Source organism: Balaenoptera musculus, chromosome 12 (genome assembly GCF_009873245.2).
Source record: "Balaenoptera musculus isolate JJ_BM4_2016_0621 chromosome 12, mBalMus1.pri.v3, whole genome shotgun sequence".
Taxonomy (NCBI): Eukaryota; Metazoa; Chordata; class Mammalia; order Artiodactyla; family Balaenopteridae; genus Balaenoptera; species Balaenoptera musculus.
This window is the reverse complement of record NC_045796.1, coordinates 12,305,089-12,324,262: the sequence shown is the minus strand read 5'-3', so window position 1 is coordinate 12,324,262 and position 19,174 is coordinate 12,305,089. Positions and strand designations below refer to the sequence as shown.

The window sequence follows — 19,174 nt, the reverse complement described above, 5'->3', positions numbered from 1 at the left end:
ACCTTCTAATATATAATTTACTTACCTTCTTGGTTTATCGTTCAGTCTCCCCACTATAATATAAGCTCCATGAAAGGGATTTTTTTTTGGGGGGGGGAGGTGTATTTATTGCTATATCCCAGGGCCCAGAACAGTTCTAGCACAGACTAGTTGCTCAGGAAACATTTATCACATTATTCAATGGAAATATATCCTACTTAGGATACCCGATGAGGTAGCTAAAGCAACCTAATGTAAATGCTAAATATCATTGACTTCCTATGTTTTATCTCAAAACGTAAATTTTATATTTTACTTCATGATCTATGTTTCTTTATTATGGCAACAATGTTTAAATTACTTAGCATTAGATGAAATGGAAACTTCAGGAAGATTCCCCTTGGTTATTCTATGGTCTTGATACTTAGAATAATGACCATGTAGCTTAAACTATCAAGAAAACAAAACTCTCGTTTGTGCAATGTTGTTGCAAAGCAGCAGAATAGAATAACTACATTTTAAACTTCCAGCTCCTTAGTTAACTTAAAATTGTAGTTTTTCATTTTATCATGTTCCCATCCCCAGCTGTGGAAGCCTTTGCTGCTTGGAGAACGGATACCGCTAGGGAAAGGTATTTATGAAAGGGGCATGGATCATAATCATTCTTCTAAAGGAGGAAACTGAAAGTTAGATTGTACTTTTTAAAAAAAGATATGGGATGTTTTGAGGTTTAAAAAGTACAGAAACATTTAAAATTGTATTGATGTAAATACATATATTTTTTTAAAAATTAAAGAAATCCAGGTTGGATTTCTGCCTTTGCCCCTTCGGGATCTTGGTCAAATTATTTAATCCCTGGAGGCTAACATTCCCTTTCCTATAAAACAGGGATGATTAGCTAAGCTCTTGGGGTTCTTGTGCCCTGGGTAGCCCTGGCACATAGCATCTCAGGATATATTAAATCCTTCCCTGTCTCTCTGCATGCGCATCTACTTGAGGTATCAAAACTTTTCAATTCCTGTAAATTATGAAATTTAAACTATACGTACTAATGCTATTCTTTTTTTTTTCCTGAAAGTTTCTGTAAAGTTACTAGCTAAAATCTTATCAGGTTTATTTTGAATAATGTATGATTTATGGAAAAGTTCAGCAGTGATTGGTTTAATTTTACCTTCAGGCCCAAGAACAACTTATATTGTGGCTTTAAGACATAGACTTATAGAAATGAAGGCTTCAATCAGGCTACAAGCCGAATGGAAGAAAAATAGTTACACATTTATGAGGGTGAGGAAAGCCCCTGTTTAAATGAAGGGAGAAATGTGTGGTTTAAGCCTGTTCATTTTTTAACTTAAATGGAACAGTATATAATGAAGAAATACTTTGCTAAGAATAACCTGGTACAATGACCACGGTATATTTTGTTCACAGAACATGACTGAGGTTTAGGAGTGCGATGCCTGCTTCTGATTTACTGAAGCACGTGCCTTACAGACATGTCTCCGAGTCAGTGAGAATCCATGTGGTTATAGCCTGGGATTCCGATGCATGGTCTGCTGTTTTCATCTTGGTGGTGCTTGGGAGGTGCCTACCCATGTCTGAACTCGCTTGTTGTGGAATGGCTCATGTTCCTAAAAGTTAAAAAAGAGAGGTTATTTAAAAGTCATGCAAACCATTTTGAATCCCAAGTTACAAAAGAGGGTTATTTAAAAGTCATGCTAACCATTTTGAATCTTGTGCATCTTTGGTTCCAGCCGTCACCAAAGCAGTATAAGGTCTGTAGAGACCAGGCTGTTGGCCAAATTGTGGATGAGACTTGAAGTACACTTGGGAGAAAATGCAGAGTGGGACTCAACATTTGATATATATATTTTTTAAGGTCAGCGATTTTTTTTTTTTAATAAATTTTTATTTATTTAATTTATTTAGTTTTGGCTGTGTTGGGTCTCGTTGCTGCGCGTGGGCTTTCTCTAGTTGCAGCGAGCCGGGGCTACTCTTCGTTGCGGTGCACAGTCTTCTCATTGTGGTGGGTTCTCTTGTTGCGGAGCATGGGCTCTAGGCACACGAGCTTCAGTAGTTGTGGCACGTGGGCTCGGTAGTTGTGGCTCTTGAGCGCAGGCTCAGTAGTTGTGGCGCATGGGTTTAGTTGCTCTGCGGCATGTAGGATCTTCCCGGACCAGGGCTCGAACCTGTGTCCCCTGCATTGGCAGGTGGATTCTTAACCACTGTGCCACCAGGGAAGTCCCAACATTTGATACTAAAAAAAAAAAAAAAAAAAAAAAAAAATCCATGCTACTATGCTAGAAAGAGCAGGGATGAAAATGTATGAGATGCATTTTGATAATTTTTGAAAGAAAAATAAAAAAGTTTTATCTTTACACGGATGGTTTTATCTTAGACTATGTTAGTTCTGTAATTTTTATTGAAAAGTTGATTTTTTAAAAACCCCTGAAATATTTTCAGTTTCTGTGATGGCTCAGAGGTAGCTGGGCTCTCAACTCACTGACATTCCAGAAACATACCAGTAATATTTGTGGGACTGTTGGTCTCACCACGTCTCTCATAAACTCAGTGCTGTTAAAGTTGTTGTAAACTCGCTTATTGATTCTACAAATGTTTCCTGTTAATCATTGCTCCCCCTTCCTACACAAGCTGATAAGCCCCTCTGGGGAAGGGATCAGATCATATATCACTCTTGTTTCTCTCCCGTGCCCAGCACACGGGTGGATGTATAGGCGGGTCTGCGGAAATTCAAGTTGAGTTGGTGAGTGGAACTCCTATTTCACATCAGTTCCCAAGTTTCTGCGAACACGAAGGACATTTTCTTCTTTTGCCAACACTGTCTCCCACATTGGGCTTCAAGCTACTGATTACTGTGGACTCGTTCCCAGATGGTGTCCCAGAGTGTCCCTAGGAACCTAGGAGATGGCTCATGTGTGGTGCTCCTGGGGACAGTGGGGAGGGCGTGAAGGTGATGGGCAGGGACAGGCAAGGTCTCCCCCAGCCTCCTCTCCCTCATCCCTCCTTCCCCTCTTACCTCTTCCTCCTCATCTCTCTCAACGTTATCCCTGACACTTGGGCTCAGCCCCTGCTGCCCTTGTCACCTTTCCTGAACAAGCTGGGGGCTTCCTCTGCTTAGTTCACTTGTTGATTTAGTCACTAACGGATTCAGCAAGTGGTCCTGGAGCGCCCGTGTCTTTGGATGTGCCATTTTCTATTCCTTGGAATGTCCTTTTCTTTCTTCATCTAGCAGAATCTCACACATCCTCAAGACTCAGTTCTTTGGCTGACTTCTTTTTTACTTCATAGGAAGGGTCTGAATGTCCAATGAAAGTTTCTCTTAATCTGTAGCCTGCAGGAGGGTGAGGACATCACATGTGGTGCCCAGAACTGCACATCAATAGCGGAGAGTCCTTTTCTCTCTTGCTTTTCTTCTCTCTACCTGAAGTGTTTGCCTTGGGTGATAATTTTTTGGATGTTTCAAGACTCTCTAGACTTGGGTTGTCCTTGGGTTTTATTAGAATGGATGTGCCATTCTGATGAAACTGCTACTTGCGGTTTTATAAATCATTGTTTTCAAGTTCTTTTTTCAGACCATTACTCAAGGAGATATAATTTTACTTCACCACCCAGTATACAGGCAAACATACAAGCACACAAAAAAATTTAATGTCATAGAACAATTTTTACCATTATTGGGATACAATTCTCTATTTTCTATTTTATTACAGTCTCTGCTCCATTCCTATTCTATTCTATTCTATTCTATTCCTTTGAAAATACTGGTATTAAATCATTAAATGAATTTCATGAGCCAACAGTACATCATGAACCCTTGGACAAACACTTCTGTAAGCAATGCTGCAGATGTTAAAGTTTTTTTTTTATGAAAACAGGTGTGAGTGCTGAGACCCTGCTTGCGAGAAATTGGCTTACTAAGGTGATGAACTATGCAAAAAGCTGGGCTATTGTCTCTGTGGAATTTATTGCTTTTCCCCTGCTGAATACCAGCCATGCTTGTCGACTGAGGTCCTGTTAGGCATCCCTTGCTGCAGATTGGTTTGTCTTTTCATCTGTTAATATGCATTTGGAAGGAATCCTGCTGAATTGAAATAGACCCAGTGGGGCTCCACAATGGACGCTTAGCTTTCGAGGCCCTTAGCAGCAGCCCACGTTCTGCCCACTTTATTTATAAGGGTTTCTCTCCCTCAGCACTATTCCTATGGAGACCATATGCTCCTTTCTCCTGCCTCTTCATACAAATTGGGTTCAAGTTTTCTTATGATTAGAAATGAGCTCCTTCGAGTCCGGGTATCCGTGCATTTGGAGTGCGCTTCCTTGAGGCAAGATGGGAGAAGCAGGTTCTGGCTGCATTTACAGAGTTTGTTAGTAAGTTTGGGTCCTTGACAGAGTTTGAATGCTTTGGTTTTAGATTTTTCGGCATATTTGTTCTTGTATTTTAGTGTTTGTAATGAGACAGGCAGTAACATTTTAAGGCAGGGTTTCTCAGCCTCAACACTAATGACGTATGGAGTCAAGTAATTATTTTTTGTGGGGACTGTCCTGTGCGTTGTAAGATGATTAGCAGTATCTCTGAACTCTACCTGCTCGGTGCCAGTGCCCCAGCATGACAACCAAAAATGTTTCTAGATATTGCCAAATGTCCCCTGGGGACCAAGATCGCCGTGGCTGAGATTCGCCAGTTGTTCAGTGAACACTTAGGTTACATTTCTACACTTTCTAGCATGTAATAATACAAGTACATGATTTGTGTCATTGTTTCTGTTGACATTTGACACGTGTGGCAAATTAGATAGTTTTATATGCTGTAATTATTGGGGAATTGATCAAAATCAAAATCAGTGCTAACAATGGAACTTGGAAAGTTCCAAATTTATATATATAAACATATGTAATAATTAATGTACTGATTAATAGTTAATAAAATGAAACAGCAGACTGTTATAAGATCTGATATCATAGTACACCAAGTTAAATTTATCACTAGAAATTAATAATAGTACTGTATATTTATGTTTCACAGTTTTTTAGGTGGTTTCACATATATTTCCACACTCGATTCTCTATCCATGAGGTAGGTAGGACAGATACTTTTATCCTCAAGTTGCAAATGGGGAAAAAGAGATTCAGAAAGCATAAGTAGTTCGACCTGAAACTCACATGCTATTTAAGAGCTGGAAGCAGGTCTTAAACCCAAGTTCTGTGACACAAACCAGACAAGGATTCTGAGATTTGTCTCCTTAATGAGTGAAGCTCCCCTCAGCCTCCCACCCCTAAGTAAAGGGGACCAAGTAGATATTGTTATGATTAATGGTTAGTCCTTTTCTTATCTTTTTTTCCAGCTCTTATCACTATCTGAAATGTTTGTCTTGTCCAATGATGAGGCTCCTCTTTCAGTATAAAAATCTTTCTAAAATTGCGTGAGAAGCCTTGTTGATATCTTGTTGAGCTCCCCTTAACTGCCTCGCCAAGCCGTAAGTCTGGCTTTTGTTCCGTGTCCCCACGCCTCCGTTCTGCTTGCCATCACCGGTCAGCCCCCAGCCCTCCTCACAGCCCCATCTGCCCTACTCGGTTCGTCTCTGATTTCCCTGTAGTTGCTCCATCTGGGCAGCCGGCACAGGCGGAGGGAGACCAAGCAGAGTTGGAGGATTTTAGTTTCCTTTGCTCTGAACTCTATACTACGTGGAAGCAGAGAATTTGGCAATCTGACACATCAGTTCAAGCCCAAGCTCAAGGCAAGTGAAGAAAAGGTAAATCTTGAATTTCCTCCTAAAAGATTCCTGCTGTGAGATTCAGTAGGTCACAGTGGCTGCTGGGATTCTGATGACGTTATTTGTGGAATTCCTCCACATTGCTGGACATTTCTGGGGTGGTAATTGATTGCAATTTTAAAAAGTTTAAATTAAGAGTTTGGGATTAACATATGCACAGTACTATATATAAAATAGATAACAAGGATCTACTGTACAGCACAGGGAACTATACTCAATATTTTGTAATAAAGTATAAGGGAAAAGAATCTGAAAAAGAATGTACATGTGAGATATATATATACATATAAATACATATATATGTAACTGAATCATATGTATATGTGAGATATATATATACATATAAATACATATATATGTAACTGAATCATATGTATATGTGAGATATATATACATATAAATACATATATATGTAACTGAATCATATGTATATGTGAGATATATATATACATATAAATACATATATATGTAACTGAATCATATGTATATGTGAGATATATATATACATATAAATACATATATATGTAACTGAATCATATGTATATGTGAGATATATATATACATATAAATACATATATATATAACTGAATCATATGTATATGTGAGATATATATATACATATAAATACATATATATATAACTGAATCATATGTATATGTGAGATATATATATACATATAAATACATATATATGTAACTGAATCATATGTATATGTGAGATATATATATACATATAAATACATATATATGTAACTGAATCATATGTATATGTGAGATATATATACATATAAATACATATATATATAACTGAATCATGTATATGTGAGATATATATATACATATAAATACATATATATGTAACTGAATCATATGTATATGTGAGATATATATATACATATAAATACATATATATGTAACTGAATCATGTATATGTGAGATATATATATACATATAAATACATATATATGTAACTGAATCATATGTATATGTGAGATATATATATACATATAAATACATATATATAACTGAATCATGTATGTGAGATATATATATACATATAAATACATATATATATAACTGAATCATATGTATATGTGAGATATATATATACATATAAATACATATATATATAACTGAATCATATGTGTATGAATCACTTTGCTGTACACCTGAAACTAACACAACATTGTAAATCAACTATACTTCAATTTAAAAAAAAAAAAAGGAAAAAACATCCATTCTTGTTTGTGATTTTAGCTTAAAAAGCTACATAGCATATTCATAAGATTGGGGATTGGAAGGGAATGTAAAAAACAAAAGACAAGGGTTGTTTTTAGGTTCAGGAGATTGTGATCAATTTTTTAAAATTCCAATATTTTATTATTATTATTCAATAAATAAAAAATAATTGTAAAAAAAGTGTATACACAGCATAGAATATTTGTGAAGTACACACAGTCTTAGCACCCTTTCATTTATTCTTGAGTAACGTCACTTAAATTTTCTCTGGGTCAACTGTGGGCCTTGTTGTACATTAGTGTACCTGATATGTATTAATTACTGCAGGTTAGTGTACCCAATGTGCATGCTTTTTTCTATTGGGGGCTTTTAGCTATTTCTTTTCTTTTTAAAAAATTTCACAGGAAATCTGTCATTTTGATATTATCAGCCTGCTTTCTATCAATAAAATTTTTTTTTAACTTGACTACCATAAAATTCCCTTAGTAAAAGAGTTCAGAGAGTCAGGGTTGCAGAAAACCTGACCTGTTTATTCTCTTGCTTTCAGACAAAAAATCACAGCTGAAGCATGACAGATAAATAGCAGTTCAATTTGCCAAACTCCTCAGGGACAGATCTAAAGTTTCCCTCAGAGATTACCCTTCTCTGTCAATAAATTCCTCATAAATATTAGATAAATTCTTCTTGCTGCAGTTTAAGGCTGTTTTCCTTTTGTGGGATTGATTGACTAGGGATGTTGAACAGCTGGTCAGCACCGTGCACATGTCACATTGCACGTTGTATCCGCCTCTCGGCTTTTCTCCAGGCAGTACTGTGTTAATTATTGAGACATCGCCTCATGGATTAATAACATCAGTCTTCCAGCCAGATCCTGTTGGGATGATTCCTGCTCTTGGTTTGTGCCCAGAGCAACCTTCTAACAGGTGAAGTTGCTTTCATTCAGTTCAACAGGTGTTTATTAAATGCTTCTGTGAGCCCCGAAGTTGCAGGCCTTATGGACAGCGCCTCAGAAAGGACAGGGTTCAGGGCTATGTGTTTTAAAATAGGACATGAAATTTAAAATTAAGCTATTTAACTTCAAAAGGAGTAAGACAAGTTGAGGTTACAATCTGCTGCTGGGGCATAAACTTCCAACCCTGAGCCATTCTGCGCCTTTGAACCCCTGTCTTTGTGTGTCCTTGAGCGGCTGACCCAGAGGGACCCTCTCTCAGTGGCAGCTTTATGCCGCTGGGTTGGGGGCCTCGAGCCAGTGCTGTGTGAGCTCGTCTTTGGGCACGTGATCCTGGGATCAGAAGGGCCTGACAAAGAGCCGCCCAGGAGACTTTCACCTGTGGGTCATCACCAGACCTTGGTCTTGATGAAAGTACACAAGCACAAAGGCTCACGCCCATCAGCTTATTGTGTGAGGTCTCAGACCTGGCAGCTGGGAGCTTCTCTGGCCACTTTTAGTTCCTATGTTAAAAGAGTGTAGCTGAGAAAAGACAGACAACTCAGGTTTTGAAGTTTCAAAAGGTGGGGTTCTTGTGTTCTAGCTCCCGTGTCAGAGGTATCACGGGGGCCACTTTTTAGTGGCAGCTCAACCAGTGGCTCTCCTGCCTTTTAGATGTTTGGGAGAGCTGCTCACGGGAAGGTGTGGTCAGTAATGTAGTAGGTACCATTTCAGACCTAGTTAGTTAGATGCTGGCCTCAGTCTTTATAAAGACTGTTAGATCTCCTGCTGATGCCTAAGTGGGAAATCTTTGACATTTAAAAATTTTTTTGTCAATTTAAAATGTCTGTGTGTGGATTGTCCCAGATAGGCTTGTGTCTTTGGCCTCATTGGACATACTTAGGTCCCGTGCCAATGCTTCACGAACTTTAAAAGTCACCATCGAACCCTCCAAAGAAGCTATACAAGTGGCTAATAAACCATGAAAAAATGCTCAACATCACTAATCATTAGGGAAATGCAAATCAAAACCACAGTAAGATATCATCTCATACTGTAGGATGGCCACTATATAAAACAAACAAATAGAAAATCACAAGTATTGGTGAAGATGTAAAGAAATTAGAAGTCTGTGAACTGTTGGTGGGAATGTAAAATGGTGCCGCTGCTATGGAAAACAGTATGGTGGCGCCTTGAAAAATGAAAAATAGGATTACCATATGATCCAGCAATTCCATTTCTGGGTATATACCCAAAGGAAGTAAAAGCAGAGTATTGAAGAGATATTTGTATACCTATGTTCATAGCAGCATTATTCACAACGGCCAAGAGGTAGAAAGCGGTCTCTAGGTATCCATTTACAGATGAATGGATAAACAAATTGTGTACACATACAATGGAATATTATTCAGCCTTAAAAAGGAAGGAAATTCTGATGCATGCTGCAACACAGATGAGCCTCGAAGACGTTATGCTAAATGAAATAAGCCAGTCACAAACAACAAATCCTGTGTGATTCCGCGTACATAATGTACCTAGAGCTATCAAATTCATAGAGACAGAAAACAGAATGGTTGTTACAAGGGGCTGGGGAGATGGGGGAGAGGGTGAGGTGGGGAGTTGTTTAATGTACGGAGATTTAGTTTTGCAAGATGAAAAGCATTCTGGAGATGGATTGCATAATGATGTGAACGTGTTTCACATTACTGCCTGTACACTTGAAATTGGTTCAGATGGTAAATGTTACATGTGTTGTACCACAATTACAAATAAAATTTTTTTTAAGAGGAAAAAAGTCACTAGTGGCCCTTCACTGCTCTGCTCGCTCTGTCTGTGGCAGAAATAAAGGCTTTGTGTCCGGCAGTGAGCACAGCCAGATGGCAGCACCCCAAGCCCCCCCTCTTTCCCTCAAAGGTGGGCTTCCTGCCTGTAGCCTTGCGCAGTGAGACCCAAAAAGGTGCTGGGGAAAACCTTTTCATCTCATCGACCGGGTCCGCCTCTCTGACACGCATTATTTTAGCCAAGGGCTGTTTCCCTGTGACTCTACATTTTGGGTTGTGTTTTTGCTGCTTCGTCAAATGGGGAACAGGGACCCGTTCTCGCCACACCAGGACGATGCTTCTACGAGTTGTTTTCCTAGCGGTGGTGACAGATGAGCCATGACTCAGGGCAGCACTTTCACCTGCTCTCCCCTGAAACAAAGGCGTACATTTGAATGCAGACTGTGTGGAGTGAAAGGCCTTTGCAAGGTGGGGGAGGGATGGGGGAGGGGAGGGGTGGGGGAGGGGAGGGGTGGGGAGGGGTGGGGGCGGGGTGGGGGAGGGGTTGGTCCTGGCTATTTATTATTTTGACAGGGATTCTGGGCACCTGTTGTTTCTTCAGGTAATTTACATGAAACCTTCGTTTAATGGGTGTAAAACGCTTGACAGAGTTTACTCCTATTTCTGTTTTTCAGGATCATTTCATGGACTCACTCCTCTCACTTGCTAACCATGCTGCCTCATTCCCAGGACCCTGTCAAGTCGACTGACCATTAATCTCCCTCAACGCACAAACCAGACTGCAGTAAGTCCTGCTCCTGGGAGCTGCGGTTCATGTCTAGTTGCAAGACTGTGATTTAGGGGATTAGTAAAGGTTTAATTATTTGTTCCCATTATTTGCGTTTTAAACTGTGTTTGATAATTGCCACCAAAGAAACGTCAGCCCTTTTGAATTTTGTGGCTGTACATTCTTAGGAACAAAAGAGTTAAAATGAAAAACCTACTACATATATGTGGAAACATGACTGGAAGCATCACCTCCAACTTGCCTCAAACAGTGGTATACTGGTTAGAATAAAAAACTGAGGGTGGGGTGCGGGGGGAGGTTTGGATCAAGTTTCACCTTGAATTTGGCTTAACTAATAGACTCCTTAAGCAAATTGGGGTTTTAAAGGGAATTGAAAGAATCTAACAGTTTTTTTTCTTTTATTTTTTTAATTTTTTTAAAATTGCTTTACAATGGTATGTTAGTTTCTGCTTTATTAACAAAGTGAATCAGCTATACATATACATATATCCCCATATCCCCTCCCTCTTGCGTCTCCCTCCCACCCTCCCTATCCCACCCCTCTAGGTGGTCACATGATCTCCCTGTGCTATGCGGCTGCTTCCCGCTAGCTATCTATTTTACATTTGGTAGTGTATATATGTCCATGCAACTCTCTCACTTCGTCCCAGCTTACCCTTCCCCCTCTCCGGTCCTCAAGTCCAATCTCTACGTCTGCGTCTTTATTCCTGTCCTGCCCGTAGGTTCTTCAGAACATTTTTTTTTTTTTTAGAGTCCATATATATGTGTTAGCATACAGTATTTGTTTTTCTCTTTCTGACTTACTTCACTCTGTATGACAGACTCTCGGTCCATCCACCTCACTACAAATAACTCAATATCATTTCTTTTTATGGCTGAGTAATATTCCATTGTATATATGTGCCACATCTTCTTTATCCATTCATCTGTTGATGAACACTTAGGTTGCTTCCATGTCCTGGCTATTGTAAATAGAGCTGCAGTGAACATTGTGGTACATGACTCTTTTTGAATTATGGATTTCTCAGGGTATATGCCCAGTAGTGGGATTGCTGGGTCGTATGGTAGCTCTATTTTTAGTTTTTTAAGGAACCTCCATACTGTTCTCCATAGTGGTTGTATTAATTTACATTCCCACCAACAGTGCAAGAGGGTTCCCTTTTCTCCACACCCTCTCCAGCATTTATTGTTTGTAGACTTTTTGATGATGGTCATTCTGACTGGTGTGAGGTGATACCTCACTGTAGTTTTGATTTGCATTTCTCTAATGATTAGTGATGTTGAGCATCCTTTCATGTGTTTGTTGGCAATCTGTATATCTTCTTTGGAGAAATGTCTGCTTAGGTCCTCTGCCCATTTTTGGATTGGGTTGTTTGTTTTTTTTGATATTGAGCTGCATGAGCTGCTTGTATATTTTGGAGATTAATCCTTACTCAGTTGCTTCGTTGGCAAATAGTTTCTCCCATTCTAAGGGTTGTCTTTTCGTCTTGTTTATAGTTTCTTTTGCTGTGCAAAAGTTTTAAGTTTTATTAGGTCCCATTTGTTTATTTTTGTTTTTATTTGCATTTCTCTAGGAAGTGGGTCAAAAAGGATCTTGCTGTGATTTATGTCAAAGAGTGTTCTGCCTATGTTTTCCTCTAAGAGTTTTATAGTGTCTGGCCTTACATTTAGGTCTTTAATCCATTTTGAATTTATTTTTGTGTATGGTGCTAGGGAGTTTTCTAATTTCATTCTTTTACATGTAGCTGTCCAGTTTTCCCAGTACCACTTATTGAAGAGGCTGTCTTTTCTCCAATGTCTATTCTTGCCTCCTTTATCAAAGATAAAGTGACCATAGGTGCATGGGTTTATTTCTGGGCTTTCTATCCTGTTCCATTGATCTATATATTTCTGTTTCTGTGCCAGTACCAGACTGTCTTGATTACTGTAGCTTTGTAGTATAGTCTGAAGTCAGGGAGTCTGATTCCTCCAACTCCATTTTTTGTTCTCAAGATTGCTTTGGCTATTCAGGGTCTTTTGTGTTTCCATACAAATTGTGAAATTTTTTCTTCTAGTTCTGTGAAAAATGCCATTGGTTGCTTGATAGGGATTGCATTGAATCTGTAGATTGCTTTGGGTAGTATGGTCATTTTCACAATGTTGATTCTTCCAATCCAAGAACATGGTATATCTCTCCATCTGTTTGTATCATCTTTAATTTCTTTAATCAGTCTCTTATAGTTTTCTGTATACAGGTCTTTTGTCTTCTTAGGTAGGTTTATTCCTAGGTATTTTATTCTTTTTTGTTGCAATGGTAAATGGGAGTGTTCCCTTAATTTCTCTTTCAGATTTTTCACCATTAGTGTATAGGAATGCAAGAGATTTCTGTGCATTAATTTTGTATCCTGCAACTTTACCAGATTCATTGATTAGCTCTAGTAGTTTTCTGGTAGCATCTTTAGGATTCTTTATGTACAGCATCATGTCATCTGCAAACAGTTACAGTTTTACTTCTTTCTGATTTGGATTCCTTTTGTTTCTTTTTCTTCTCTGATTGCTGTGGCTAAAATTTCCAAAACTACGTTGAATCATAGTGGTGAGAGTGGGGTGTTTTTCTTTTAATACTCACATTCTAACAAGTCAGCTTCAGACTTTTTTCTATTATCAGGTTCTAAAGTGAGAACCCTTAAAGTCTTTAGAAAAGCTCTAGAGATGTTTCATTAAAATGTTTTTCTGTCCCAAATGAGAGCTTGTATTTTCCTCCCCTTTTTTCCATCTCAGTTTAGTTGTTGAGAACTTCTACTCCTTATCCTTTTCGATATCCTACTCTGTGTGGTACACGAAAGCTCCAACATAGTATGGTACCCAGAGTCATGTTATTACAAATGTGATCATTTTTCAGCAGTAATCACTTATACTGGGGTATGGTATAAGCTCTTCCAGTAGCTTATATATAATGAAAATATATCTGTGTGTTCACTGAAAAATCATTACATTGGAGTGACAGAGTAAAGATATTTTCCCCTCATTTTTCTCTTCAAGAATCATTGGTTCAAAACCTCCCAATACCAAGCCTATAGGAGGTCTCTGCCTTAAGCTGATTCCTATGCCTGTTCAGTTTCTGAATTAACATCAGACAACAGATTGTGTGCTTCAAATCACTAGCACAGGAGCGGGCAGTACTGTTTATCTCGCTGATGACCTGCATTTTAGGAGGAGAACCAATTCCGTAAGTCACTCTTGTCCCTACGTCTCTGAGTTGTGTCAGGTTCAGAAAGAAGTTGCTTGGTTCCTTTGTCATGTGAAGAACGTATTTTTAGAAAGTTCTGTCATAGGGGAAGGTAATTTAGGTCGTGACTCTTACTGCTGCTACTGTTCTTAATTTAGGTTAAAATGGGGAACTCCGAGAGTCAGTACACCCTTCAAGGATCTAAAAATCATAGCAATACTATTACTGGTGCTAAGCAAAAGCCTTGCTCCCTGAAAATCCGTGGCCTTCATGCAAAGGATGACAAGTCATTGCACGGATGGGGTCACGGCAGCAGCGGAGCCGGGTACAAGTCCAGGTCGCTGGCCCGAAGCTGCCTTTCTCACTTCAAGAGCAATCAGCCTTACGCATCCCGACCGGGTGGCCCCTCATGCAAAGTCTCCAAAGGCAGTGCCTACTCCAAGCACAGGACAAATGCCTCGGGATCGGATTTCCAGGGCAACGATGCTGCTTTCTCCCCCGAGAACGGCTTCCACTACGTCGGGCACCCACCGGCGGATAACCACACGGCCTCGAGGGACTGCAATGGGCACCTTCTCAACTGCTACGGCAGGGACGAGAGCGTCGCGTCCACCCCTCCCGGCGAGGACCGCAAGAGCCCCAGGGTGCTTATCAAGACGCTGGGCAAGCTGGACGGCTGCCTGCGGGTGGAATTCCACAGCGGCGGCCCGCACAGCGCGGCGGCCCCGGGGGCCTCGGGCGGCCCCGTGCAGCTGCTGCGCTACTCGGCCGGCTCCCCGCCCAGCCCGCGCGCCTCCCCCGCCGCCGCCGCGCGCCCGCGCTCCAGCAAGGGCAGCTCGCTCAGCTCCGAGTCCTCCTGGTACGACTCGCCCTGGGGCCCGGCCGGCGAGGTCAGCGAGGCCGAGGGCTCCTTCGCGGCGCCCGGCACACCGGAGCCCGAGCCCGAGCCCGGCCTCCACGCCGGCTTCCCGCCCAGGGACGCTCCAAAGCCTTTCAGCCAAAGCGCCTCCCTCTCGTCCCTCCGGGAACCCTACCCGGACGCCACCCTGGGGAGCCTGGGCCCCGCGGCCCTGCGGCTCTCCGACGACTACATGGGCCCGCGCGCCAGCCTCAGCGCCCGCGTCTCCTTCGCCTCCGACATGGACGTGCCGGCCCGCGTGGAGCGCGGGGAGCCCGGGCAGTTCGCATCCTTCACCCTGCCCTGCCGCAAGTCCAGGGCCCTGGGCGAGGAGCCGTCCAAGAAGGACACCCTGAAAGCCAGGATGCGCCGCATCAGCGACTGGACGGGAAGCCTCTCCAGAAAGAAAAGAAGACTCCAGGTGAGTCAGGCTTGGAGCGCCAGGAAAGGTGCTCTTCGGTTTTCTATGTGCAAAATGGGGAAGTTAGCAGTAGCTACTGCAGAGCGTGTCCTGAGGCTTAAATGAGCTCGTGAGAGGGAAGAGTTTAGCCTAAGACATGGCACATCTTGTTTGCAGGGGTGTGTGTGTGTGTGTGTGTGTTTTCTTGTTTTCCTTTTGCTTCAGATGTGCATTTTCACTCTTAACCCTCGACTTCAGTCTCCCGGATTCTGTCCAGTCTCGTCTCCTGGACTCTGGTATGAACCCCACAGGCCGCATCCCAAGACCTGGCCAAACGGTTCTTAGAAAGGACAGTGTTGGAGAGACTTCCCCAATGAATTGGTTATCTGAGTATTTTGCTAGAGCTCATTCTTAAAGCCTAAATAGAAAGGAAGAGAGAGAGATCGTTGTCATTTTTGGGTGAGTAGCCTTGCTGAGCTCGATATTACTTTGGAGAAATTAAAATTCCTGTTGTTCAGTTGGTACATCGGGAGAAAAAATGTGGGTGATCTATCTATATGTATAATCTCACCACCTCCTCACGGGGGCAGCTAACAGTTTTGAAAACATCTTGACCTAAGTACATGGAATAGCAAAAGTATGATGATGTTGAGAAAATAAGAATCATGATGACAGTAATCCTTGTAATGGCATATCAAGTTTGAACGGGGAAACAAAATGACTTTGACATCAGGAAGAAAAGTAATAGTTTGCCTTCTTAGGTAACGAGATTTCTAGGTTTTCAGTTGCTTGCTCTTTGTTTGTTTTTACTTTTAATTATTTATAGAAGGGAGAAAGTGTTTTTTTTTTTTTTTTAAACTCAATATAAGTCAGATTGTTAAAGGAAATTTGAATGACCAGTTTGTCTCTAGTAGAATTGCGTTTAAACCATCCTAGATAGATATATACTTATAAAATTACATAGAGCTTTAGGGATAGAAAATAACTTCCCTGAGCAGATTGTTTCAGATCTATAAAATTTACCATTAGTTATTTACTCCTTATGTATAAGGTCCATGCCCCCCTGCCCCCAAATTGTACTTTGTGCCCTTTTCTTCTCCTCCTCTACACAGAGACGAAGAATAGATGATTGTTGTCCTATTACAGAACTCTTCATACCCCTGAATGTAGTCATTTGCTCCCTCCTTACTTGTTACTTCTTCATGCTAAACTGCTAAGTGCTGTAGTAGAGATTTCATTGACCTTTTTTTCTCAGCTGCCATTTCCCAAACAACTGACAGCAGTCAAGCATAATTGGAGAGAGAACTCCTACTTTCTGGGGAGCTGCAGTCCCACACAGACAGCTTTCCCGTCTGTTTGATGCAAGTGTTGTGTTGTCAACTAGTGTTCAGCTCTCATCTGCTGCGGCCCTTAAGCCTGTTCCTCCACATCTCTTATTTGCATGTTTCTCATCTGTGCTTGTGGCCTGGCTTACGCCCGGCTCTGCTGTGTCTCATTCCGTTTCCATTCAGGTCCAAAGCAGACCCTTTGCCACTGTGAATTGACCACATGCTGCCCCATGCAGGACCTTGCTGCCCAGCCACCCTGGGAAGTGAACCTCCTTCAAGTCTGTATCATCCAAAGATTTAACTGGATGATCTGTAAGCCTGTGAAGTTAAGAACAGACTGGTTACAATCAAAGAATCTGAATTTGAAAGCTAGAAAGGACTCCCCCTCATTTTAAATTGAAGAAACTAATGTTCAAGGAGTTTGAAGACACGTGGCTCGTTAGGGGAGAAGCCAGGGCCAAAGCCACTTCTGCTAAAGCTCAAAGGTGTGCCTTTTCCACCTAGCCACATGGCCAAGGTACTGTTGATAGCCACTAGTAATTACTTGGGGGTTACTGAATATGAAGATAATAAACTATCTTGTAGTTTTGAAAAGTGGCCTATGAAGGCAGCTTTTGAGTTTTGCTCGTGTCAGATTTTGATAATTTATAAAGGTGAGCAAAATGTACTTTTTTGGTAAGAATGCCACTAACACTGGCTATGCCTTTGCTGTTTTGTTTTTTGTTTTTTTGTTTTGTTTGGCTGCACCACGCAGCTTCCGGGATCTCAGTTCCCTGACCAGGGATTGAACCCGAGTCACCGGGCCACCAGGGAACTCTGGCCTTTGTTTTTCTTTTACAATTGAACGTGAAGACAAAGCTTGGATCCTTAAAAAATGTAGTCAGTGCATAGCAGCAAAGTTTGTGACAGTATACTAGAGTAAGGACCAAATGCTTATCCTCTTACACACACAGACTTCTGTATGCCAGCAGGGCTTAGCCTTGGAAAATCTTCCTATGATGGGTAGACATATTTGTTTTGACTTTTCAGAAAAAAGTGATGTAAAAAGAGCAGTCCTTTTTTTATAGGGCTTTCAACCACTCGGGGAGTTAGAGCCTGAAAGCAGATTAATCAGTGGAAAAACTTACATAGCTGAGAAAGAATATCACACTATTCAAAGCTAGAGGGGGGCGGGAACACACATGTGCTGGAGAAGAGCATGTGTTTGATGCTGGTAAACTATTCATATTAATGCAGCTTTGCTGAGACCTGTGAGGCCTTGCTCCTGTCCTGGGTAAACTTTCCATTCTTTCAGTCAGGGTGGGCTAGGTTATGCGGAGGTAACAAAAAGCCCTCAATTCTCTGAGGTTTAGCATAAGCAAAGTCTATGTCTCATTGAAGCTGCATTGTTCTCTGGTCTGCATTGTTCCTCTCTGGGACCCCAGGTCCACAGAGCAGTTACCATCTGGCACACCGCAAGCCTCTGTGGCAGAGGGAGAAAGAACCGTGTGTTGGCTTTTGAAGCGCCCACTCGGGTGACACATTTCACTTCTGTTTGCATTTATTGGCCAAAGCAAGTCACATGGCCTTGCCTAACTCCAAGGGAGGGGGGTGGGGAGTAGGGAATGGTCCTGCCGTGTACCCTAGGGGAGGACCAGATATATTTGAGGGGTAGCAGTGACTACTACTGCAGAGTTTCTTACAGAGGAGATTCAGGACACAGAGACTCCGGCTTTCTGACCATCTTAATTTTAGGCTGTCACTGCCCTTTGAGGGCTACATAGTCACAGGGAATTCCTGCAGAGGACCAGTGGCCGTTACTGTGAAAAGGACAATAGCATATGAAGAATGACGTGGTAAGTTTGGTACTTTTTCCTAGAGAGTGAGGAATAGTGATAAGAGTTTTTCTTTAGCTCCAAAGGAGTTTAGTGACATCTCTTGAATTCCTCTCTACTCTTTGCTATAATGCTCTTGTCATCGTTATGTTATCCATTGTTTACAATTATCCAGTAGGGGTGGAAATGGAAATCAGACTTCTTTATGTACATGTCTAGCATAGCACCTTAGTTTTACACCCATAACGCAGTGATCAGAAAATCCAGCTGAGACTATTTAGGAACTGTCCTCCCTCCCTCCCTCCCTCCCTCCCTCCCTCCCTCCCTCCCTTCCTTCCTTCCTTCCTTCCTTCCTTCCTATTAGCCTGAAAATGAGTCACTAGCTATTAGGATTCTAGATAGGATGCTTTACAAATTTATTAGAGACCAGGAAAGTTCATGTCTGTGTATAAGAATCAGTTATGGATGCTAAAATGCGATCTCTCTCCATTTGTCAAGGAGGAAATTTTGTCTTGCTTTGCTCCAGTTGAACATTTAAAAGTTAGCGCTGTGACTTAAGTCTCCCTCTTATGAGAAACAATGTCAGGAGTGCTAACAGGTTACACTTAAGTTTGCCACTTGGTGCCTTTCTCTGGCAGGGCTCCGCTTGGTTTGAAACACCCCATTATAGCTCTAGCTGGGTACCAGAGGCAATCCCAGTGTTTTGGGGCTGTGAGTCAGAGAGTCCTATTTATAGCTGAAATAATGTCAATACTAGCTAAGTGAGAAGTATTCCTTCATCTCCTAAGAACTTTTGAAGAGCAACAAAGTGACAATTGAAAAGGAAAAAAAAATCTTAAACTATTTTGAAAGTTTCCTGTCCAAGTGACTCACTGCAGCTGGCTTATTTGCTCTGTTCTTGCATAAGCATCAGTGTATAAATAAATCTGACTATGGGGCATAGTACAAACAGAGCGGAAGGTAATATTTTCATTAGTAATAGCTATGTTTGGGGCTCCATTGCTTGTAGCCCTTGGGTATTTAG

The 19,174-nt window shown here is 41.3% G+C and overlaps 1 protein-coding gene across 3 annotated transcripts in view; it reads left to right on the top strand.

Annotated features, from left to right (window-relative positions):
* TIAM2 (TIAM Rac1 associated GEF 2) overlaps nt 1–19,174 on the top strand; it is a 230,507-nt gene that overhangs the window by 110,707 nt on the left and 100,626 nt on the right. For all 3 annotated transcript variants that reach the window (XM_036871919.1, XM_036871916.1, XM_036871918.1), the window contains 2 exons: nt 10,390–10,499; nt 13,869–15,029. In XM_036871919.1, the coding sequence (XP_036727814.1) occupies nt 13,875–15,029 (1,155 nt within the window). In that variant the 5' untranslated portion in view covers nt 10,390–10,499; nt 13,869–13,874. The remainder of the gene's footprint in view (nt 1–10,389; nt 10,500–13,868; nt 15,030–19,174) is intronic.